Source organism: Chaetodon auriga, chromosome 13, assembly GCF_051107435.1.
Source record: "Chaetodon auriga isolate fChaAug3 chromosome 13, fChaAug3.hap1, whole genome shotgun sequence".
NCBI classification, from domain to species: Eukaryota; Metazoa; Chordata; class Actinopteri; order Chaetodontiformes; family Chaetodontidae; genus Chaetodon; species Chaetodon auriga.
The window spans coordinates 10,553,860-10,579,025 of record NC_135086.1 but is presented as its reverse complement, the minus strand read 5'-3'; the positions used below and the strand labels follow the sequence as shown (position 1 = coordinate 10,579,025).

Genomic DNA, 25,166 nt, shown 5'->3' with positions numbered 1-25,166 from the left:
CAAACTGCCTTTCAGTCCGCGCTGCGTGGCGCATGTCGGGCTAGAATGAAGCCTTTTCCAAGCCGAGACATTCAGCCGGGAACAGTAATGTGCAAGTTGATGGGATTATAGAAACTCCTCCGTGTTTAAGGTAAATAAAAAAAGACAGCGAGAGAGACATAAGTGCATGAATCGGTTTCCTGTATTAACTAACCATTCTGTCGCTGCTTTAAGGTAGCCGTTCAATATTATTCGACTGTCAGTAGGCTACAGGCGCTTCAGAGCTGCTGGAGGCGCATGTCTGCGGCAAAGGCAGACAAGGAGCGTCTGTCTGATGAATGGAAAGCCAGACGGGCTCTGCTGTACACTGCGGTGATCGGATAACCTGTTGAATTGCAGCTGTCAGTCAGCTCCAAGCCACGCCGGCAACGCAGCCAGCGAAAAAAAAAAAAAAAAAAAAAAAATCACTTAACACTAGAACCGCGGCGCGTTGCTACAATAACAGCAAAACTGGCACCACGGTTTTGCAGCTGATGGTTATTTCCAGAGATGCGCTGTTGGTCGCCAGGTAAACGCGCCCTGTCCTCGCCGCTGAACCTGTCTGTGCATCTGCAAAATAGACTTTTCCCACCTTTTTGCTGGCTGCTGACATCAATTTTTAATTCGGCTACCTGAAGTCACGTTGGAGACATACTAGGAAGTAGTGGCAAAAAGTGGCCTGTATAGATTTTGGTTGGGTAATTATTTTAAGCCCTTCTAATGAGACAGTTTTTATTATTTTGCTGTTGCTTGCAGTGTGTTTTGGAGGGAGGGTGACCTTGCAGCAGTTTGGCCACTGTTTAATTAGCCTCTACATCACATTACAGTCCCATCCTCCGCAGTAGTGGTTAAAACGCGTTAGGCTCAGCCGTCTCCACAGTGGATTTTCAACATTGCCTACACACGGATTTCCACTCTCTTAGTTGCTGAAAATAGCTTGGGTGCTCCCTGCCACTATGGCTAATTCCTTAGGAACCGGTGGATCCAGTTTGATCCATCCCTCTCTTTCTTTCCTTTACCAACTTGTTGAGTCTTCCCCCCTCCTCTTGGTGTTCCTACTGTAAGAGTGCACGGTGTACGGCTCAGATAATAGCTGTGTGACTTCTGATGAAATGTGGAAAGTTTGAATCCAGTGCGCGTGGAGCTCGACGGGACGGTGCCCGCGTTGCTTTTAAAGTGGGAAAGTCGACGGGACGCGCGCAGAAGAGGCTTTGGCGCCGCGGCAGTCACCTGTAGGACCCTGTAGATGCGCTCCTGAACTTTTCTCTGCTTTTCTCAGCTTGCTCAGATTGATTTTCAGACGATTTTCACCTTCCTCTTACTGGACTGTTGCTGAGACATGCTGAAAAAAGTTTTTTTCTTTCAGACATTTATGAGAGATCTCTGGACCCAATAGGTAGGCCTAATTTTGATCTTTTTTGTTTTTTAAAGGGAGGTGGAGACAACTTACCACTCCCTCCCTCCGTCCTTGACTGAAATTACCAACTGATTTTGCACAGGGGAGACGCTTGAAGGTAATTATATGAATCCACCTTTTTATGTATATCTTTTTTGCTTGTTGCGTTCTTGTTTTGCTGTCACGTTTCACTTTAAATTTGAGCTAGGAGTCTAAAATAAGTGGCTCTCAAATTTTCTCTCACTGTTAAGTGGCCAAAGTTTCCTCAATGTAGCTACACAGGGAGTCAAAATTAAGAACTCACCATTCCAGCTGGCTCTGAGTCAGGTTACCATCATCTTTGTTGGACAGTAAGCTGCTGTTGGAAAATAGTTCAGTGCAAAGAAACTAATGATGAGGGCCATTCTTCAGTCTGATACACGATCAAGAGGAAAGTCTCTGCAATGACACTTAAGAGTGTTTTTCTTTTAATGAAGCACTTAAGCTTTATGTTCTTTGAGGAAGCCAGTATTTAAATATATATAATAAATAAATACAGTTCTCTCTGATTCACTGCTATTCCAAAGTACAATAATCATGACACACTTACTTTGTCTGTGTTGACTTTAACAAATGTTCAACACAGCGATACCAACGTGTCAAGGGATCATAAAGATGGACCCAACCTTGAGTCTGCAATTTGTAATAATTAGAACCGTCTTACAAAGAGCTTAAAAGTCATTTACAACTTCCTTAAAGAAGCCTGTAGACACCATGTGTTATCAGCATACCCTTAAAGTTTAGAGCACATAAGCAGTTAAAAAACGAGGTGACTTAAAGTGTATCTCTGCACAGTTGAACACCTCTGGCTCATTTTAAGTTGCTGTCAATTGGTTTGAGAGTGTAATGCCAGTTTTGTACAAACAGTTAAATCGTAACCTGAATTTACTGATGATGATGATGATGATGATGATGATGATGCACATTCATTGGTGTAAAAAGGCAGAAAATTGAGAGACCATAGCAGTTGTAATTTAACTTTTGTTTAGACAAGAACATCACATAGAGAGGGTGAAACTAAAACAAGGCTTTCACACGTTTAAAATAGCATGCAGGGTAGCTTGCCAAATATACGTGACAGCTTCTCACAGAGCAGAGCCTCTTTTGTAATGCACCTCTGTACACTGGAAACCATGCAACTAAGAGAGCTTAACAGCTTTTAATTTGGGTGTTTATGCGATTTTCAACACATTGATAGTTTACAGGTCCACGGTGTTTTTCTGAATACTGATCAAGGTTAATTATGAAGGTGCATTTCATTGTTGCACGCTACGTATTGTGGCACAGAGCTCAGGCTGCACAGCTTTAAAAAAGACTTTGTGTTACAGTGATGTAAAAGTCGCAGTAATATGACTTTTTATTCCCTGCAGCACTCCCAAAGCACTTGAAATGGAGGCTCCTGATGGCTACTGTGCTAGTAAGTCCTCATATCACTAGCACACTATATTCAGTGCACAGTGACACTCAGTGACCCACACTTTACACCTCAGAGACACAGTTTATGCAGTATGTTGGAGTGTCTGTCTGTTTAATTGTACCAATGATGGTGATAAGGACGATAATAATACGTCTGTGTTACTTTATCAGCACTTCTGTACTATTAACAAGTTTGACTTTATTGTCTCTTCCAACTATATGATGCACTGCTGATACAAAAAAAAAAAAACAACATTTTTGCAATCACAAAACTATAAACATTTCAAGGGATTTTCCCCTAGTGCAGCCTTTTTCCTGTTCACCCCTTAAAGGTAGAGAGAACGATGCATTAGCAACATCCTGTTGAATGCATCAGATATATGTGGTGCTCCATTGCCCTTTGCTGGTTTCCTTTGGGCAGGTCTGTTGACTATCTTCCCTGCCCGCCTTGTGTTTTGCTTTGATATTCAGATGTAAAAACAGGTAGCATGTTGCTCATGACATCAGTGGGGATTTTAGTCCTCCATTGGGGGTTTGTGCTTATAGGAACACTTGGCAGGCGAGGTACGGGTGGTGGCGGAAGAAGAAATGGAGGCTCTTCCTCTCCTTGTCCGTCTGTAGGGCGCTTCTGAAATGATAGTTCTGGAACATAGTTCTGTCGTCTGTTCCGTTTGCGCGAATCTGCGGAAAAAACACACATCATTGTGGAATGCAACAGTTTGCATCCTCATTACTGGTATGTATTTTACTATATGCTCAATACTTTGGCAAGGTACTGCTGACGAGGGGAGAAAATTTAGGTCAAATATCGCACCCATTGCCACACTCATCGTCATAATCTAGAACATTCCGACTCCACCTATAGATTCTACCATCCATGCAAACATATTCTTCCACTCACCGTCATAAAACACATGGATACGCTCTCTGAAATGCACATAGTGCATCCTACAGTAGTAACCTCTTATGCTTATATTGTACTCAGCATATGTACAAAAGCAAAATAGTATATGTGGTTTGAGTCAAACAGAAAAATATACATTGGAGAATGTGAAGGTTTGTTCAAACTGAACTTGAAGGAGATTTTACAGGTGGCATAAGTGCATTTAAAGTCAGTGCAAAGACGTGAGTAGAGGGGGTCAGTTTTCACCTTGGAAGCACAAATTGAGGCAAACGCATGTCTGAAACTGAGTTCAACAGGCTCGACATGAGGTAACAGAAAACTGATGACCGGCAAAACCAAATGTCATTTCAGGTCAACGCAACTAGGTTCTTTCCTATACATAATATCATTTGGTGACAAAGTCATCGCTCTGTAACAGAAGCTTACATCTGTTCATGTAAGCGATGGCCTTTTATCTCGGAGAGGATTATTTTTCAACACTCAAACAAATTTTTCAGGTTCAGTTATACTGGCTAGTTTTCTACTCGAATGTGTTATTATGACGTAAATGTTGATTGTCACAATGTAAAAGCTGAACAATAACGACACCATCAGTGTTTAGATGATTTTTTCTACCGTTAGAAAAATGGAGGCTGACTGCCTGCTGATCGACACATTTCTATCTGCTTTCGTCTCCATTTCAGATTAAATGAATGAATGAACGCTTTTTCTCCTCATGTGTTCTTCTACTCCTCCCTCCACCCCGACAACAAACCACTGCTGTAGTTACTTGTTTGTGTGAAGTAACGCTGTCTTATGCTGTGGTACTATGAATATGTGTAATACTATGTTATTGCTTTATATAAAATTAGGACAATTTCACTTAACCTCTTCAGTGAACATAGTTTTTTATTTCTCTTATTTCCAAAGTGAAGTGGATCATGTCTTTTACAGAAATTTGGAAACAAATGCAGTGTTTTTTGGTCGTTACTGGACCCCGCAGGAAACAGAAAGTGATCCCGTTGTCTTTGTGAGCTGCGTTGACAGTAATTCTACTTGAAAGACTAGTGGGGTTTGACAAGTTGTCCGTTTCCACTTTAATTATACATAAATAATGATAATAAGAATGATAAATCAACTAATAATACATATATATATATATATTAGAAATTCTAATGCTTGTGTATATTAATCGAATTCACATGCACACCCACACACACATAGACAATGTAGATAATTGTATTGTGTGAATATTTGTAGTTTCAGTTGTTGATTGGCGTACAGCTTTGCGTAGAGCTTACACATAAAAAGGAAGGGAAGGTAAAAATTTCTGAAAACCAGAGCAGCCTTGCATGCACTGACAAAACGTGGCGTGTGTATAGGCACTGTGGCTGGATTTGAATGCTCCCTGCAGTCCAAGGATAGCAGTGCCATTGAGCAGGTACACGCTTTGGTTTCAGAGGCTGTTCAATAATCAGGAATCAAGAATTTCAGTTTCCTTCCTGTTTAATCAACCAACACTCTTTCTTATATAAACGTTCTTCTCACACTATTATTTTTAACCACATTCGCTGTCATTGTCACAGTCGATCTCTCTTTCTCACACACAGTTACTCTTTTCACACGCAGCACACTACTTCTCTGTATCACATGCACTATCATAATTTATCACATATCCAATCATTCTCTCACAGAAATTATCCCGGTCTCTCTGAGACTCATACTCATTTCGTATTCTACCAATGGCAAACTTGTCCACTTTCTACATTAAAAAAAGGAAAAAAAAAAAATTTAATTGTGCAGTTTCTGGTTTGTAAATGGCACACTGTACATAGCTGCCTCATGTAGTTGGTCCTCCCAGGGTTCTCACATTTTAACATCAGATTTGCCTCATGGGTTCGCCAAAGCGGGCTGCAGCAGACTTCACACTCTGGAATCCTGACAGTCTCCATTTCGGAGCTTTGAAGTTGATAACCAATATTTGACATGTTTAAAAAGTTAACTGAGATATTCCAGCTTCTCTGTATCATCTTCCGGTTGTTGGTCACTCGTGCTCAGCTACCACCTTGCTAGCAGCTAATTACATGTCTGACAGCTGCCTCATGCAGTCGGACTGTTTTGTGAGAGCAACACTGTGTTAGTTTGATGTTTAGTTTCTTGCTGTAGTTAAATGGAAATAAATAGCATGAGCAGATGCAAACATCTCCCGGGTTATGTACAAAACCAGGGGTAACTGACAGAAAGGGACAGGCAAATTAAAAATAATGAGCTGTGTGAGCTGTCATGCACAATAATCTATGGGGAAACATTGTCTCGTTTTAAAAACAGCAAAACTATGCCTTTAAATTGCCTCATTTACAGCACTCACTTTCTACGCTGGCTCATTTAAGAAATTCCATTTCCTCATGTTATTAATTATTAGTTATCTGCAGAGGTGGACTGTACCAGGTTTCTCTGGGTCACCCCACATACACCAGTACAGATTACCACAAATGGAACAGTGCACTCTTTGGCTTTGTAACTCACAGCAGGTGTGCCTGTAACACTTCTGCATACATATAACTGTGTTCATTTATTACTTGTACTTGTACTTGTAAAAGTAGTTTTTAAAAGTTTTTGGATGCCCTTATTTGCCTATTAATATTTGTTGTTAGCTGGGTCAGTGGTGTGTGTGTATGTGTGTGTGTTTGTTTGTTTGTTGTGATATGAGTCTGTGTCTTAAGGAAGGTTCAGGGTTTGACAGGAAAAACCAGATCCCATACAGTGTGCATCCAGCAAGCCAGAAAGGAGGGCCTCGTCACTCCAGAAAAGAATCTGATTTAGTTCCTCACACAGCTAGGCGTAGGTGCCGTCTTTTAAGATGCAGCCATTTTGTGCATCTTATTCATTTTTGTCCTCACAAACAGGTAGATGGACCTTGACCTTGGCTTGATTCAGAGTTATCGTTATTGCAGACTGCTCCTGAACCTAGATACCATTCAAAACTGCTCATGCTCCTTTTTGAATAAGTTGTAAGACCAGAAATTGCGTTGACGATTGTTGGATTTCTGAGAGAATGACTGTACCTCAGACGCTCTGCATTAATTTGGCATCACTGATGAAGTCAGCATTTACTACACCTACCACTTTCATATGTACACATTTGTTCCTTTCCATTTGTCAGCATGTTAAATTATCCCAATTTGGTGTATTACTCAATATACCTTTCCCCTGGCAAGTCTCGACTGTTTGACATCCTCTTCTTACTGTTCATACAGGATTGACTCATAAAATGCGGGGCGCCAACGCAAAAGCTTCAATTCAATCAGTGCAGGCTCAGCTATTTTTTTTTTCTTTTTTTTTTGCCAAACAGTAAAAGTTTGAGTCCCCTTTTCAACAGGTGTGTGTGGAAATGCATCCTTTTCACGAGCTCTGCGGTTGTATTTGACCATCCTAAGTAACAGACGGACATAATAGAGGTTAGACTTCTCCCTTTGATTGCCAGTGATTGCCTGAAGACAAGGACATATGCCTTTGATGACAAAAGCCTTTATTTGATTAAATTTGTCATTAATTAAAAAAACACACTGACAGCATTGTTCTTAAATCAGCACACATAGCTTTTGAATAAACTGTTGATGAAGCAATTTACCTTTTTAACAATAACACTGTGTTAAAACCTTCAATGGAGGGTTCTTATTTTAGCATTTGAACCCAGAAAACCCAAAACTTTTAGTTTATGCATGAGAAGACCTAGCCATAGTGCTGCTAGGCAGCTGTCAGCGTCTGCCACAGTAATGGAAAATCCTTCATGACAAATCTGGGCCACTCCTGTCTCCAGGACAGCATTGCCAAGGGATAGCCAGCGTCAGTCACCTGAGATTTCCTCCAACCCCAACCTGTGCAACCCGAGCCCAGGCCCAGGGATTGTGTCATGGACAACGTCTCCCAGTATGCCCCACTCAGTGTGGCCGCCACTACAATGGAACAATACCACGGAAGAGGTTGTCAAACTAAGAGGAGCTGTCACAGCAAGAGGAGATCTGACATAGTTTTCTTTTTCATGTATGAGGGATCATTGCAGACACATTCAGCAGCGACAAATTGTAACAAGGCCTTCCTTGTAGCGGTTTCAGATGTAGCACGTAGCACGGTCCTTTGATTTTAACTGAAACTTGTTCAGCTGTGGCTTTTGCTACGCCAATTTTAAAAGCATGAGGCAGTCTAGTCTCATTATAATGGATGCTTTCCCGTTTTGTTGTCGTTATCAGTTGTCAGTATGCTTGAGGAAAATCTTTAACTGTGCTGGTGGTGAATGACAGCTCCCCGTGGTTCCTAAGGGATCTGACACCTGGGTCAGCAGGGGTGTTTGCCTGTTGCCACTGTATTGTTCTGGTGACCCTGACAGGGCCGGGGTGTAAGGGGATAAGGGATTGGTTTGCTCTCCCTCTGAGTGGACACAGGGCTATCCATAGCCTGGGCTCTGTACAGACAGCTGAGAGGATGCAATCTGAGCCGCATTTGCTGGACATTAGGATCCCATAAATGCATAAAGACAGTTGAGTTAGTTGCCGTCTGCGTTCTGTACGGCGGCCTATGTAGTGACCATTCAGGTTAGGCTTAAACGTACGCCTGAGAAGGGTGAAAATAATCATTTTTAGTCCGACAAGAAAAGAACTTACACAAGGCTGCTGTCTATTGTGCCTTTATCTGTATGAAGGTGAATAGACCAGATATATTTCTTATGTAGGTGTGGAGTATATCATCACAGTCTGTAAGAGTGTCATCCTCTGAAACGTTCATGTCAAAATGCTTTTTTCAGACACCCTTGCTTCTTGCTCGACCACCTTTAATTTTTCTCTCATCATCTTCTTCTATACAATGTCCAAAAACAGCCCAAAACTGGACATACCATATTGTATTAGCTGTACATCTACAGTATTGTACAGCACAATGAAGAGTGCCATGTTTCTGTTTGTCTCCCAGGTAACGGCCAATACTCTCCCGGTGAGGAGAACTCGAGAATGTTGGCGGAGATGTCAACACCTAATGGACAGACAGTTCCTCAGGGTCCTAATTCCCCCAGCGGTGAGTGCTCAATCAAGACATATGCCATTCTACAGTCTGCCAAGAGCAGCTACAGTGCTCACAAACACAGTTTCTCCTTTAACAGATATACTGTTCTAACTCACTAGATCTGTTCTTTCTGATTATTGTATTTTGCTTTGTCTTAATGAAACTGAACAAGGTCACAACAAAAGCCTTCTGGGGAAGAGAGGATTGCAGTATTTCCCCTGAACTGAACCTAACATGGCAAATGTGTCCAGATCAGTGTGTGTGTGAATGAGTGACTGAGGGGCAAACTGCAAAGCGCTTTGCATAAAGTCATTTTAAAACAGTGCATTCAAAAATCAAAGATAATCTTGAAATGGAGTCATATTTTAAAGAAAATGGCAAAAAGAAAAGGGAAGAAATACCACATTGCAATTTGTTCCATATCACACTTGGCACTTACCCAGAAGTGTTGCTTGGTGCCTTTCAGTCTATTGACCTGATGCCTCAGATTAGCTTAGGCGATGTCACCGTGAAGCAGCAAAGTAAGAAAAGAGGAAACTAAGTGAGACAAGTGAAAAAAAGGGAAGCTTGTTTCCCACAAGTTTAGAGATACAGGGAGGCGGGCTGGGCGATGGTTTTCACAGGGAGATGCTCTTCACCGATAAGAGCTGTTGTCACTCTGGAAGTTGCTTCACATGATTTGCTATTTGAGGTCTTGTTACAAAAGAAGGGCTGCATCACATCATCTGTTGAAAATAAGCATGAAGTGCTGTCAAATTTCAGCCCAACACTTCAGCTTGCAAGCTTAAAATCAAACTGATACAGTACTTGTCTTGGTTTCGTGCACTCTATCGGGTAATAAAAGGTAGGTAGAATTACACCCTTTGGGCTAGGTGACAGTTTAGGTAGTAAGAATGACAGAGTGTCTTCATAATGATAAGATGCTTTCAGTAAACCTGTAATCTGTTGCAAACTTTCTGCTGATTTTCTATGGATTATGGGAAACTCGGAAAAAAACGCAGACACTACTGCATTGTATCCAGAGGAGGAGTGGAAATATACTGAAACTGCATCTCGATGATCATCATCACTGCTTTTGTCGTTGCAATCGTGTATCAAAAGCGTATCCTCATTGGACCACTTTGTGCATTCCATTCTGCCACACTGGAGAGACAGATGTAAAGATGCAAGGAGCTGAATAGCAAGGACATTCAGGTCTGCTCCGTGTTGCCAGGATACAGCTGTTGAAGTCAAGACTCGATTGCAACGTGGGTATTGGGGGTTTCATCTGTACAAAGTGTGGCATTGGAAATATACAGTGTCAGTTTAAAGAATGCAGTTGCTTAGTGTAGATTTCTCTTGTGGTACAAGTTTTGCCTGGATTTCTGAATGTATTGTACAAGGCTCTGAGAGTTAAGTAGATGCAGTACCAAAGCCTGAGGGAACAGTTGATGGATGCAGTCAGATGGGAGGCTTTAGTAAAACAACCGCATGCTCACACTGTGACTGCTGCTCCAGTAAATCCCACAACAGGATCATCAGGATGAGTAAGTTTTGTTCGGATAGTGTCCAGACGTTTTTCCACACTATATCTAAAGCCCCCTGTATCCATTTTAAACCTTTAACAAGAACAATGGGAGCGTCTTTTTTAGTGGAAGACGCTCCCACTGACATGCTCGTCTCCTAGTGTGGAAATTGTTTGCCATGGCTGTAGTGGTAACAAAGTCAAGTCTGCTACAGGGGATCAAATCATGTTTTACTCTCTGACTGAGAGTCACTACTTTGTTTCAGAGGGCTGTATAAAAAAAAAAAAAAAAAAAAGCACAATTCAAACAACAAAAGCAGTGTGTGAAGCATGCAAATGATTTTGATCTTGTTGCATATGACAAAGAATAAACAAGCCAAGATCAAGACGCTGTAGATGTGACATACCGCATTCTGCCTGGTCACTCCAGGCTGTTCATAAAAGGGTAAATTAGCATTAGCACAAAACTAACATTTGTCTATATATGGACAGGGAAGAGGAAAATTCCAAGACAATGTTTCCTCTCCCTCATAAGACAAAATTCAGCTGCTTTGCGGCACTATTAGAATCCTGTGTTAGGATAAAAAGCAAGTTTTCTCATTCATCCTAAGCTGTCATCTCATGTGTTTTGCACAGTATAAAAGAATTACCCAGTAGTGCTTCGGCTTTGCTACCTAACAGGCTGGAGAATTTGGGTGAATATTTTGATATTTGGCTGAACTGTATACAGTTTGTACAATCCAAGTGATTATTGCGATGTCAGGTGAATGAAACTACCTGTGCCACATGTATTACTATCATCTGCGTCATTATTTTGTGTGTTACTAATTGCTGGTGACGATAACTGGAGACTGCAGGTGGTGAATAGTTTCCCGCCACAGCCGCCCACACACTTACACCCCCGCACATGCAAAATAATACAATCTTTTGCCCTTGTCTTCCAAGCAATCTCCCATTGCTTGTCAGGTGTAAGCTACAGGGCCTCTGACACTCCCTTTCTCCCCAGGGACAGCCAGGAACCAGACCAGCCTGTTTCTCTTTCTCTCTCCCTCCCATGTCAGTTGTCAGTCCATGCGCCCATGTAGTGATTTATTATTTCCAGCATCTATCTCACTTAATTCAACTGATGTCCATTGCAGATCAACCCAGAATACCTAGGGCCAATCCTTCCTGATACCAACAACGTTCATCTCAAATCTTTATGTTTGAACTCAGTTCTACAGATGCAACACATTTTTGTGTACGATGTTCAATCTTGACCAAGTCATGCATCACAGGGCCAGCCTAGGCCACATATTTGCAATAGAGAGTGTTTTTATGGTAGAAGTACATTTTAGGCCGCTCCCATAAAACCAGCATTGCCTGAATGTGACACTGTAAAGATGTGCATCTCAAGATTGATGTTGTTTTTGTTTTACAGAACTGGCAATTAAGCAAGAGGAAGAAACAGCGGAGGAGGCTGACAACAGAAGCCCAGCACTTGAAGAAATAGGCCAAACAGGGGAGGAAGAAGTAGCAGTAGAGGAATCCATGACTGGCAGCCCAAACAATGTGCAGGATGGATTATCGGGACCAAATGTGACAGCTGATGCAGGAAATCGACAACCAAACGGTAATAATTAGTATATTTTCAAATGCCATAGCATGTAATGCTTTAAAGAAGCTGTTCAGTGTAATTGTCCCCGTTTTCTTTTAATGGCATCTTTGCATATCCACACAGGATTTTTCGTTTTTTAATGATTGAAATCAGGGCTGTGTACGTTTCCCATTCTTTAGACTGAGTCAGAAATGATTTGGTTTCCCCAGCAGTGGGTGTGGGTGCTGTGTGTGTTTTGTTGAAAGACAATAGCTTAGACCTGGAATTATTATCAGGGAAAAAAATATCCTTGGAATCCCCCACAACCTGTTCCAACTGACGCCGCGACTGCTGTGGCTGTCGCAGCATTAGGATCATATTTCTCTTTTCCAACTGGTGACAGATCAAAAGATTTTCCATTAGAGCAGAAGACAGTAGTTGTGAGTCGCTGTAAAATCAGAGGTGTCCTGAATGGCGTCATTCCACATTTTATCAAGTCCACTATTCACACGGTGCAAGAGAGAAAGACACACACATATTCCCCTTCATTACTCTGGAAAATATTGCATTTACTGTGAAAAATACACACAAGTAAATGCAGCACAGGCACTTTTTTCAGTGAAAATTGTTCTTAATTAGTTCTTAATTACAACTAATGCAAACATGGGGAGAAGATGCAATTAGTTCTCTATTTCGAGTTCAGTTCACCAAGAGTCAGTTTAGTTAGAGGAAGATCGGTTTCATTTATTTTAAACCAGTCCAGCTGAGGTGAAATTAGATTTTTTTTCCCAATTTGCTTCAACACAGGGCAGTTCACTTTAATCCAGTTCTTTTATGAATGCTGCCATACACAGCTGTGTAGACTGCACCTGAGCTGATACAAAAATATTTCAACCTCAATTCCAAAGAAGTAAAGTAAAAAAAAAACAGAATGCAAAAACTTGCTAATCCTTTTTGACAAGTGCAAAGAAAAGATATTTAGTGTTCAAACTAAAAAACTCGTTTTTTGTAAATATACTCTCATTCTGATTTTGATGCCTGTGTTTCAAACAAGTTGGGACACCAGCAGCTAATGACTGGGGAAGTTATGGAATGCTCCAAAAACACCTGTTTGGAACATTCCACAGGTTAACAGTTTAATTGCTAACAGGTGACAGTATCATGATTGGGGCTGGAGGGGACACCCTCGACAGGCTCAGTCGTTCACAAGCGTGGATGAAGCTGGTGGTGCTGCATTAAAAACTGACATGATTGCATAAAGGATATTACTGCGTTCGCTCAGGGACAATTCAGTCAAAATCAGTTTGTTGCTGTATTTAGAAATTTAAGTTAAGACTCTGCTATGCAAAGTCAAAGCCATATATCAACAACATCCAGAAACACCGCCAACTTCTCTGCCCTGAGCTCATCTGAGACGGACTGACGCAAAGTGGAAAAGTGTGCTGTGGTCTGATGAGTCCACTTTTAAAAGTGTGTTTGGAAATCATGATAATCATGTCCTGAGGGCTAAAGAGGAAAAGGACCATCCAGATTGTTACCAGCGTAAAGTTCAAAAGTCAGCATCTGTGATGGTGTGGCGGTGTGTTAGTGCCCTTGGCATGAACAACTTGCACATCTGGGAAGGCACCATTAATGCTGAAAGGCACAGACAGGTTTCAGAGCAACATATGCTGCCATCCAGACGACGTCTTTTTCAGGGACGACCCTGCTCGTTCCTTCAAGACAACGCCAAACCTCATTCTGCACCTGTTACAACAGCGTGGCTTCATAATAAAAGAGTGCAACCTGCCTGCAGTCCAAGCAAGAGTGTGACAGAATTTCCCTTTAAAACTTGAACAATTGAATGAGTGAATAAGTGTATATTTACAAAGAGAGTTTATTAATCAATTTGAACATTGAATATCTTGACCTTGTACTAGATTCAATTGAATGTAGGTCAAAAAGGATTTGAAAATCATTGCATTCTTTTATGTTTTTTTTTGGGGGGGGGGGGTCGGGGTTGTATTTCCACACTATTAGAGAGAGAAAATGGGTAATTATTGTTATTACAGGCTGAGTTGAGTTTTTGTTTTGTTTCTTGTTTTTCATTAGTATTCGCAGAAGTAGTTCAAGGAGTCATATGCCACGTTAGGACGATTTCATAGGTGTGAGATTCAGTTAGTAAAATATAAAGCAGGTGTCGGTGCTTAGTGGTTCCTGCACACAGGGAGACAACGTCAGCTTTCAGTTATGAGACAGAAAAAGTAAATAAGTTCAGTTAGAGACAAAAAAAAAAATGTCTGCAGAGTTCTTCATGCTTTCTAAAAACATCTTCCACAATGAGTGTGGTATTGACTTCCTGTGCTTGCCTCTATCAGGTGACAGGCCGTTCCAGTGCAACCAGTGCGGTGTCTCGTTCACCCAGAAGGGAAACCTGCTGCGACACATTAAGCTGCACACAGGCGAGAAACCCTTCAAATGTCCCTTCTGCAACTACGCCTGCCGGCGGCGCGATGCCCTCACCGGTCATTTGCGCACTCATGCTGGTAAGACTCCTCCTCACCCTCTTCTCTTCCCTTTTTACTCATCCACCTCTGTTACCCAGAAGAGACTTCATTTCTTTCATCAGAAGTGCTTCACAGAACCCCAGCATTAAAGCATTAAAGATATTTCTGCAGAAGTCTGTCTCAACTTGAACTGAACTTCTTCTCTCTCTCACTGCTTATGTGTGTGTACATAGTCACTCCATCTACTTACATAGTCACTCCAGTCAGCTTATAACATAAGGCAACCTTGAAAAATATTTTGTTCCTTTGGAAATCAGTGATCCTGGAACAAAAATGTGGTTCTGAAAGCCAAACCATAGTTGTGTACACATACATCAGGAAGAAGGTAAGAAGCACCGGTCTGGTTCAACATAAGGCCAGTCTTTGCGATAACACTGTCATTTTTCCATTTTATCTATCTACAGGCTTTGTAAGTACCCCTTAAGTGTTTTTTCCTTAGATACTTTTCTTCTAAAGCTTTGTGTGATTAATGGAGGAGCTAGCAGAACGGTACAGTAGCCACAGTGGCCATACTTGCCGGTTGGTGACTTTCTGTCTCGTATTGTTGTTGGATAGACATTGTGGTGTGTTTTGTTTTTTTTATGTGACTGTTGTAGACAGCGCTGTGAGTGCTTTGTGGTTAGGTACCAAGGACATGCTGTTCCTTACTTGCTTGACTCGCTAAGGAGGAAACTATCTGTCTGTTGAGAAACACATGGGGAGTGCTGGCTGCGTCTCTCAACTGTAACCCACTTTTCTATCACAGAGGATCTCTCCCCTCTTTTGCTCCTTTGAAATCAAGGTCAGACAACGCTGTCATTTCTGCCTGCGATGCCCCAGGGGGGTTACTCATACACACTTCTCTTTTTAAACAGAGCTAACATGTGCTTTTAGGTGTGCGTCCATGTGTTTGTGTTCTGTCTGTTTGCATGTCTGTTGTTACTCAGATGCCTCTTTCATGCATTTCTTACTTTCTTATCTGTTTCTCCACAGCTGTCCTCCACCATCAGCCATGACCATTTTCCTACTCTCACTTCCTTTATTGCTCAGCTGAATTTGTGTTTCCCCTTTAAAATCATGATTAAAACGTTACACCTGCCTTCCTCTGGTCATTCAGGGGGAAATGTGAGGAATCTGATGCTTCCAAGTTGTGCTGTCATGGTGTTCTTTTAAACAGAGGGACTCACCCCTCAGTTGCTGCATACTTGGCAGTTCTGGCCTGGTGCCCTGCCCGGAAGAACAGGTGTCACCAAAAGAGGGAAATGCAGCATTGCAAGAGAGGTCAGGCGAGGAAAAAGAGTGAGAAACTGTCAAGAGTGGTAGTGCAAAAAGGTGTTGAATGGTTGCTGTCCCGAGTGCCAGGTAAAATGTCGCAATTACCCATTGATTGGTGGAAGGATAATGCAGGAAAGGTAATGCGTAAGAGGCAAAGGTTTTCACATTTTGTAAGACACAGGATTTAAATTTGAGCAAGTTCCCGTTTATTAGCCAGATGCACTCAGTCAAGTGAGTCCAAGTGCACAGTGTGGATCATTTACATGAGCAAGAATAGCGGCTGAAAGGTGGATTCTTCAGGCCCATCCAGCATCTGCACAAGGTTGTGTGTGGGTGGATATCTGAAAAAGTAAAAAGTCTGTGTTGTGTGTGTGCGTGAGAGAGTGTGTGAGCCGCTAAGAACGAGGGAGCGATGCATGATTGAGTGCTGCCTACTCCACTGTTTTACTTTCACGGCTGGAAAGCAGCAAAGAAAATGATTTCCATGATGACGTTTCATATAGAAGTTTCGCTCTTTCACTCCCTTAATAATACTGAAACCTTTTCTTATTAGCCACCACCTTTTGTATCTGATCGTACTCAGAAAAATTCTGATCATGAACCCTAGTTTCGAGTTCTGCCAATACAGTGTCATTCATAGACCACAAGAGTACTGAATGACAGATGCGACAGAAAATCATCATTCCACATGATTCACTGAAAAGGTGCCTACTGATGCAAGATTGGCCATGTCATTCTGTAGCAAGTGAGTTTTATTTCACTCACACAAATCTCAGAGGTCATCCAGGGAAGAAAATATAACATTTCCACATAGAGAAATATCCAGTTCTGAGTAACTCGTCTTCTTATACAACATATTAAGTCCTTTAAGAATAATAGAAGAAACTTAATGTCATTCTGTGGGAGAGGAGCACTTCTGTTCACGTGTGAACTATCACCTACCTCTAAATGTGTGTGTGTGTGTGTGTGTGTGTGTGTGTGTGTGTGTGTGTGTGTGTATGTGCGTGTGTGCGTGTGTGCGTGTGCGTTACAACCTCCAGGCCTCAGACTGAAACGTGTTTGGTTTCTCTGTTCTCACAGTGACAAGAGTGCAGGATCAGCCGCTCATTTTCTTCTAGTAATCGCTGTCACCATCGTGCCAGTGAATGTCTTACTACATCGCATTGCTAATGATGCTGTCTGGGTCACATCGGTGTGCTTGTGTGGCCTCCAGTTCACTCACTCAGTCCCTTTATGAGTCATTACATTAGTTTTGAGAATACTCACAGGACATGGACCTACTCCCTCAGAAGTGTCTGCGTGCATAGGATTCTCACTTTAACGCAGTGCATTGCAATTACATTTTAACACGTTTTTAATTCCACTTTTGCCTCGATATGGAAACAGCTCGTGTAGTTCCATTGTACAAAGGTGGTGACACAAGCTATTGGCCCATATCTACTGTGGGCTGTTCTTCTTACCGGTCAACTCATGACTATGTGAGTTCTTGGTGGATAATAATGTCTTCCATTAGTCATACTTGGATGTCGGATGGGTGGAGGGCTCGATGGGCTTGACAGAGATAGATGTAAAGGCTTGTCTTCATCTTTCCACTCATCTTGGTAGGAAGAAATTGAATAAAATAGAAATGGCATAATGAATCACACGCCACCTCCATAGCAGTTTGACATTGGAGTTAGTTTCCTACCGCCACCATGGGATGCATGATCAACTCCGCAATTCACTCAGCGTGCTTCAGCAGTGGGAGTTCACTGTACGTTTCAGACACCAAAGTGTTCTGAAATGCAGACTTCATGGTGCAACTATCTGTGTCGCCCACAGCTTGTCTGGCAACAGTTGTGTGGAATCCTCACACTAGTAGTGGAATATCCATGATCTCAGAGGCTGGTTTGCTTGTACTACTGACTGCTCACAGTATTCACCACTACGCACCGCCTGAATACTGCAGCAGGTTGCATTTTCTTATTGGGCACTACCCACTCTTTCTCTCTCTCTCTTTCTCTCTCTCTCTCTCTCTCTCTCTCTGGGTATAGCAGTGAATGAAATTAATATTTTCTCCCTCGAATGTCTCCGTTTGTAGTTGGCAAACCACACAAGTGCAACTACTGTGGCCGGAGCTACAAACAGCGCACTTCTTTAGAGGAACACAAAGAGCGCTGCCACAGTTACCTGCAGGGTATCAGCTTGGATCCGACCACCAACTCTGGCCCTTACACAGGTAAATAGCTTTACTAAAACTGAAACCAGGAAAATGAAGATGTTCTATCATAGTACAATGAAATCCAGTAGAAAAGTTGGATCTCACAGTAGAAAATCAGTATTAGCATGTACACTGTGAAGTTTACTTATGACTTATTAAATCAATGGAAACAATAATACTATTAATAAAATGAGAAGTGAAATTTTAAAAAAGACTGATATGAAGCACATACTACTGCATCAATACTGTACAGACGTTTTTCTGGCTGTTTCTTTATCATTTACTCAATGTACTTTTTTATTATTTTTATTTACCTGTTTAACTTTTGTGATAACTTCACTGCTAAAATTCAGGCCATGATTAAAATAAATGGCCCTAAAACCAAAATTCTAATGTCATTTTCACATACCAAGAAAAGTGATCTGTTCAATTTACGTTCCAGCATTTAAGAGTCACCTATGTACAACACCCAACTATAGCCATGCCCTTTCTAACTCCCTCCCCTCCTCAAACTGTCAAGGTGAGGTCCCCACAGAGGCGAGGCCCATGGCAGAGGCCAACACCGTGGCCACGTTTGATCGGCCACCTGTTATCGAAAGGCTGCACAACAACGTGGGAAAGAGGAAGAGCACCACGCCCCAGAAATTCGTTGGTGGGTTTTTCAAACATAGCCAGGCGGTCGATGGCTTTTTCTATTTTAGTCAGTGTCCATGAGGAACAGAGTGATGTGCAGTATTCTTTAATCTGATGTCATTTCATTTCATCAGTTTTAACTATTGCTTTGCAGAGTCTTTGAATGCATCAGTCACATTGTCATCATGTACTACACCTTGCTACTGATATCACTTTTATGCTGATAGAATGGAAATATGTTGTTAACCAACCTCAGTCTTGGTTTCTGCTCTTTCCTAGTTTTAGTTATTCCCTTCCTTTTCAGCATTGCATCATGCAATATCATAAAATATCACACAATGGCCCTGTCCTACTTATGAGCCCAGATTTTTTCTCTGAATTTTGGTTTTATTTGCCTCAGTATTAGAAAAAGTGATTGAGCAAGCAAGAGCAAGCGGTTGACTGAGAGGCAAGGAAATGTTTTTCACTCTGTGGTTAGGTACACCTGTAACTTTGCCATTGCTCTTATCGAGAGAAAACAGCTCACCGCATCCCTGTTCTGGAGGGGTTAAACAGTGCACTTGTAGATGGATGGGGCTTTCCACCCCATTAGACTCGTACACACAGAACATCAAGTACAAAATATGAAAAACAAGCCCTGAAATATCTGCAAGATATAAGGTTCACTGGCTAGAAAGGAAATTTTGTGAAGTCAGACTATGCTTGCGTTTGTGCATATTGTTTTTGTCGCTTTTGTCGCTAAAATCAAGAGTGTAGCCCTCCACTTCAGCTCTTGCATCTCTCTATATTTTTTTTTTTAGTTTAGTAATTTTGAAATTGGCACCGTCTTCTTAAATCATTTAATTCCACACAGTCATGCTGTTGCTCTGTGTCATGCAGGTGAAAAGATGTTACGCTACAGCTACCCTGAAGCAGGCTATGAGATGGGCCACAAGTATGAGAAGCAGGCAGAACTGTTGCCAGCCCACATGATGGACCAGGCTATCAATAATGCCATCACATACGTGGGATCGGAAACCTTCCGGCCCATGCTCCACCATCCAGGTCCCCCTCTCTCTATGGCCGAGGTGGTGCCCATGGTCAACCCCCTCTTCCACCATGTCCTGCCACTGAGCCAACGAACAGAACGTCCAAGAAACTGTGACACGCTGCCGCCTCAGCCGCATGACTTCCCCAGCCATCCCTCCACAAACGGCCCCACTGCTTTAAACAGGCACGGCAAGCTGCCCCAAAAAGGGCAAGAGGAATCTCCCAACAACAGTGGACTCGACTCTGCTGACTCAGCTCGCAGCAGCCCTCAAGAGAGGCAGGGCAACCACGGGAGCAACCCCCCTTCCAGCCTCAGGTCTCGGGCCAGTCCAGCGGTGATCTATTCAGGTGAGCGGGTGATAGAAACATCACCCAGAAGTGGGGCAGGAATGGTTCCTAGGATAATGCAAGTGGCCATAGAGAGGCCAGTGAGCCACGAAGGGGTGCGGGTGTTTGGACGAGAGGGCCAGGAGATGCGGGCCTTCCAGTGCGAGCACTGTCGGGTGCTCTTCCTGGACCATGTCATGTATACCATCCACATGGGTTGTCACGGGTACAGAGATCCACTGGAGTGCAACATTTGTGGTCACCGCAGCAAAGACCGGTATGAGTTCTCCTCTCACATAGTCCGCGGTGAACACACCTTCCATTAAGAGGAGGGGTAGGAATGAAGGGAAAGGAGCAATAGCCTGATATCCGTCCTTATCCCCAAATCTCTGAGATTGCACAGTTGAATGGCACTGTAGACAAGTGTAGCACAATCATAGCATAAACTTCTTTTTAAGCTACTTATTGTGAATCTGAACAGTTGAACAATCATATGAAGGTACGGGCCAAAGACACATTTTTCTACAAATTACATTAAGATTAATGTAGAGGAAGGATGTTTTTTTGTTTTTCTCTCACTCTCTCAAAATGTTGATGAATTGTATAACAGAGCAGCTGTCAGACGACTTTGTCTAGTTTTTCATTTTAGTTTTATTTGGAAATGTCTCCTTTTGTGCTTGTCATGTCATCATGCTTTTTTTCACAGAAAAATGCTTTCACTCCTAAGAAGTAATGAAATACGAGAACATGTTCCTGCCTCGTGAGCTCAATGCAACGGAAGAAAAAAAAAAAGTTTCAGTTCAACCAGACAATGTCACATTCAACACTGATAACAGTAGTAAAGTCTTCAGGTAGTCTCAGTTCCATTAAAGAAATACTAGCATTCATGAATTCTTTCATGGACACACTGGATCCTTGCAGTTTTCCTTTCGTTCTTCATGACAATGCCGTGACTGATAATCCTCATTTTCCCTACGAACCATGGTGTTATAGAAGTCATCTCAGTTTGTGTTCTAGCTGCAAGCAACTTGGTGTCCATTTGAGCTTGATTTCCAGTGGTGTGGTTGTGTTTGACTCTCTATCTGCAGCTGTAGATGTTTCGTGCCATCATCTTCAGTATTTTGTCCTGCTTTAGTATTGATATGTATAACTGCATGGTTTTTAATCAATTAGCAAACATAGATTAATACTAAGATTGTAGTAATTATAAAGATGCTAAAGCTAATGCTAACGCTCTAAAAAGGCTAAATAGCGGGCTGATAGCAGAAAGCTTCCTCTTACCAGCCACTTTGTAGGATTCAGCTGGTGTGATAGCATCTAATCAAATCATGAAGTAAAATGAAAATAACATACCCTATAAAATCTCACAAACATTTAGAAATCTTTTTATTTCTGTTTCATGAAATTGCATTTGCTGCTTGTATTGGAACGTATTTCTCTCCATAGTAATCAGCCTTTACTCCGTTTGCATCGGCAAGGTAGGAGGTAGAGCTATTGATCGACACCTCAGTGAAAGTTCAGTTCATGGCCATCTTTTTTATCACTTTTTTCTTTTCTAACCTGCAAAGCTAATGTATTCTCCACACTAATAACTGGCCATTTGTAATTTTCCATGGCCTTAGAAATTATTAGATCCTGGTGGCTCACGGGTTGTGTTGCTTGCAGTTTGAGCACACAGATTCCTAAACTTTGAGTATCATTGTTTGGAACTGGCAGACTTCCACATTGGCACCATAAAAATGCAGAACTGTTTTTGTTTTGATGACTTAAAAATCTAGAAGTCATTCAACCACCTGACAGCAGTAATGATGCTTAATTGCGATGGATACCAAAGGGATAAAGGAGGCTTAACATTTGGTATGGGCTGCTCCTCTCTGATGTACCTCACTTCATGCTTTAGGCCCATCTCTTTGATCTAATCCACTTTGCGATTAAGACTGGATGACTGTGTGTTTGTGTGAGTGTGTTTAGTATATGTGTTGTGCTTTAATTTTCAGTGCTTTTGGTATGGGGTCAGCTGGGGGCATTGTTGGTTCAGCTTCATATGTTTGGTTTCAATGCCATCTTTCCTCCTATTTGAATGTGGTGAAAAATACATGGAAACATGACAAACTCTGCACAAAAAGATCTTTGCGAGGTGCTTTGTTCTGGGGATCTTAAAATGTTGAGTACCTCAGCTTTAGATGCAGCTGAATGCTTACAATTTACTGCATTAGGGGAAGAGAGTGGATTCTTGATGTGTGTGGCAGGCATATGTCATGTTTTTTTCCACTGTAGTATTACCGACTTGTTTGAATCAGTCTGCTCATTCTCCTCTCCTCACCAGCATCATCTCAAGCACACACACTAATAATGTCTTTCACGCTCCCTCTCTGTCTGAGTGTCACTCTTTGCATTCCCATAATGTCTTCACATGTATGACCTTGCACAGAGGTGATGGAGAACAAGACGGCTTGAGCAAGAGGAAAAGTGAGAAAGAGGAGGAGTGTGGTTACCACATAGTACTACTCTGAAACTGTAGCATTCCAAGTCACCTCTGTAAACCTCCTCTAACATTAAAGGCTCATGTATGCAAAATGAAAATGGAAAGTAGGACATAAACAACTTTCCAAATCTCTTGTCCATCATCTAAAATACGTTGAAGGATAGCAGATTTCATTCAATCAGGCTAGTTGCAGCTCTTTTCATATTTACTGTCTCTCCCTGTGAAAGGACTCAGATAAGACTGTGCTTTGTACAGTTGGCCTTGCACTTTATGTCCACGCCCTGACTATAGGCAGTGTTGTTGTTGCTTTTGTTGTTGTTGTTGTTGTTGTTGTTGTTGTTTTCCCCAGGTTGTTATATTAAAGTGTAGGCAGAGTGAAAACCAATCATTGACAGAACACAGGTTAGCCAATCTTGGAGAGACTCAATGTAGGTTTTGCTATGCTGTCTCATGAAGATTTTTATTCTAATGGTACTTACAAGAAGTTTGGCATTACTAGTTTCACACCGGTCAGCATCCTAAACAGTTGATTATTCTCTAAGGTTAAACTCAGTGATTTTCTCCTCTATGTTCAACGTCTACTTGTTACCAAAAGGCAGCTTTTTCTCTGTTTACATGTCGCTTCTCTTATGCGCAACTGGTGCCCAGCTAGCATAAAAAACTTACTGTCTGTAAAGTATTGGCACTGGAATTTGTTTACACCTTGCAGCTATGATATTGACTCTATACATTCCTCTATTATATTATTCCTGTATATATTCATTATCTGAAGCCTTATCTGTTGAGACAGGGGTCCTCCGAAAATAACATATCCTTTTAATGATCCCGAGATCAAATGTAAGTTAATGCTACCCTGATTGTTCTTTTTAATCCCCTTCAGAAAGAATGCAAATAGACAGACCTGAACTAAATTAAGATGACAAGATATTAAAATCAAATGTTATTGTCTCAGTTTTAATTTGTTCTCCAGGTTATATTTGGGCAGACTTAAGGGCAAAGACATGTTTTTCTTTCTTGTTCTCATAGTAATGTAATAAGGACAGCCTTACTTCTACACAAATTCTTTAAACGAAACAGCCATATGAACAAAAACAAAGTGAGAAAAAAAAAGGTCTTCTGTCAGCCCTCCTTGTGAGCGAGGAGTTTACTTGAAAATCAATATCATTGCTATTGTTTCAGATTGCGGGGGTGTTTTTGTAAATTTTGAAAAAGCGTGTGCTAAATGTCTATTTTTCTGCTGAAATGTTAATGCAACTAGTTTTGTGAACTTTTGTGTGTGTGTGTGTTTTTGTTTTTTTTTTAAGTTTAAAATGTTTACAAAAATGTAAAAGACTGGGGTTCAGGTGAATTGTTTTTTTGTTTTTTTTAAGGAATAATATATGAAAGGTGTATATTTTGGCACTCAATATTGAAACTATTCAGATATGTGTGCTGATTGATCATCTCTGACATTGATAACAACTTTCTGATGTGAGGGCTCTCAGGTATTTGCATAGGTTGTGTATTTTTATGTCCTAAAATATGTGATTAATTTATCAAAAAAAAAAAAAAAAAAAAAAAAAAAGATGCACAGTAATTGAAGTTCTTTGGTAATTTCTTATGACTTAAATCAGTCCAACACTGAATGTGGTAAAGGAAGTTGGAGTATTGCTCAGCCCTGTTTTTGACATCAGTGACATTACATGAAGACACACTGCTGTGAAGAATACAGTGTATATTTTTAAGGCATGGGTTTCTCTCTATTAAAGAAATGATTTTACTGCCTTGGCTGTTTTGTGAATTTTGAAACAGGAAGTCTGATATATTGTTATATAGTTTTCTTCAAAACATGCAAACTGTATCTTACATGCAATTAAAATATTTTATTGTGAGAAAAAAAAAAACACAGTGCTTGAGTCTTGTGAAAAACATGCAAGGTCACGAAACTGAAAAAGGCTGAAAGCATGTCTGGAGAGGTGACTTATGTGCGGTTTAACTCCTCTGCCACTGTTCAGATTTGAATTCTTCTTGTTATAACTGTGACTCTAACATGAGCACAAAGGGGAAATCCAGCCCCAGTAGAATTCAAATGATGGGATTCCAGTGGTTTTGCACAGTAACATCAAAATCCACAAACACAGACAAGGATCAGGTAGTGAACTGATGAGATAATCAGGTGACACTTGATGAATTAGTGACTGTGTTGACTCACAGAATATCCATTTGAAATTGAATCCCACTGCGTTTTATTTGAATGAAAGGCTTTTAGCAGAAAATATGTTCTTATTAGCCAGGCCCTGCTCGTAGCGTCTCACGCTCAGTGTTACAGTGAATTTACTCGACTTTTCTCCCTGCAGTCTGTCTTCCTGCTGTTCAGCTTAATGACAGACTCCCCAGCTGCTCTGTACAATATTATAAAAAATATCATACAGTGTGCGAAATCTATTTTAGGGCAAATTTTCCATTTAAATCTTAATAGGCCAATTTCCTGGACATGAATTATGGAAAGAAAAAGATAATTAGATTGAGACAATTAGCGCTGATTTGGAAGCCCTGATTAGGAAGCGCTGGGGTTACACCGACACTGGAGCAGTTTGCTGAATTTCTTAGGTGTTGTTTTATTTGAAGGTCAGATAACATCAGTCATGTGGTCCACTGCTGACATGAAGGAGAGCAAAATTAAACAGTCTGAAGCCACTGATGACATTTCAGTTTCAGAACACATTTATTTACCATTATAATTACATGTTTTTGGGGCCTGATGTATCTCAGAGATCAATATATGGGCTGGTTATTTTTTCCTTTGAGAAAACTTTAAACATAACT

At 41.3% G+C, this 25,166-nt stretch overlaps 1 protein-coding gene across 3 annotated transcripts; it reads left to right on the top strand.

The window, feature by feature from the left end:
• Positions 1-24,075, top strand: ikzf2 (IKAROS family zinc finger 2). 3 transcript variants are annotated; one of them, XM_076747707.1, is made up of 9 exons: positions 1-130; positions 1,450-1,532; positions 2,824-2,870; positions 8,718-8,819; positions 11,732-11,923; positions 14,245-14,412; positions 17,768-17,905; positions 18,408-18,539; positions 19,400-24,075. In XM_076747707.1, exons 3-9 carry the CDS (start codon positions 2,843-2,845, stop codon positions 20,200-20,202), a joined length of 1,563 nt encoding a protein of 520 aa, XP_076603822.1. In that variant the 5' UTR covers positions 1-130; positions 1,450-1,532; positions 2,824-2,842; the 3' UTR covers positions 20,203-24,075. The 3 variants fall into 3 exon arrangements, with proteins under 3 accessions (XP_076603822.1, XP_076603823.1, XP_076603824.1); XM_076747708.1 differs by lacking the exon at positions 1-130 and adding an exon at positions 1,014-1,250; XM_076747709.1 differs by lacking the exons at positions 1-130; positions 2,824-2,870 and having other exon boundaries at positions 1,015-1,532.
• The last annotated feature ends 1,091 nt before the right edge of the window (positions 24,076-25,166 follow it).

Coding starts and splice junctions, on each gene's coding strand:
- ikzf2 (XM_076747707.1), top strand. CDS start 2,843: ATGGAGGCTCCTGATGGCTACTGTGCTA. Junction 14,413..17,767: donor TCATTTGCGCACTCATGCTG/GTAAGACTCCTC, acceptor CTCCGTTTGTAG/TTGGCAAACCACACAAGTGC. Junction 18,540..19,399: donor CACGCCCCAGAAATTCGTTG/GTGGGTTTTTCA, acceptor TGTGTCATGCAG/GTGAAAAGATGTTACGCTAC.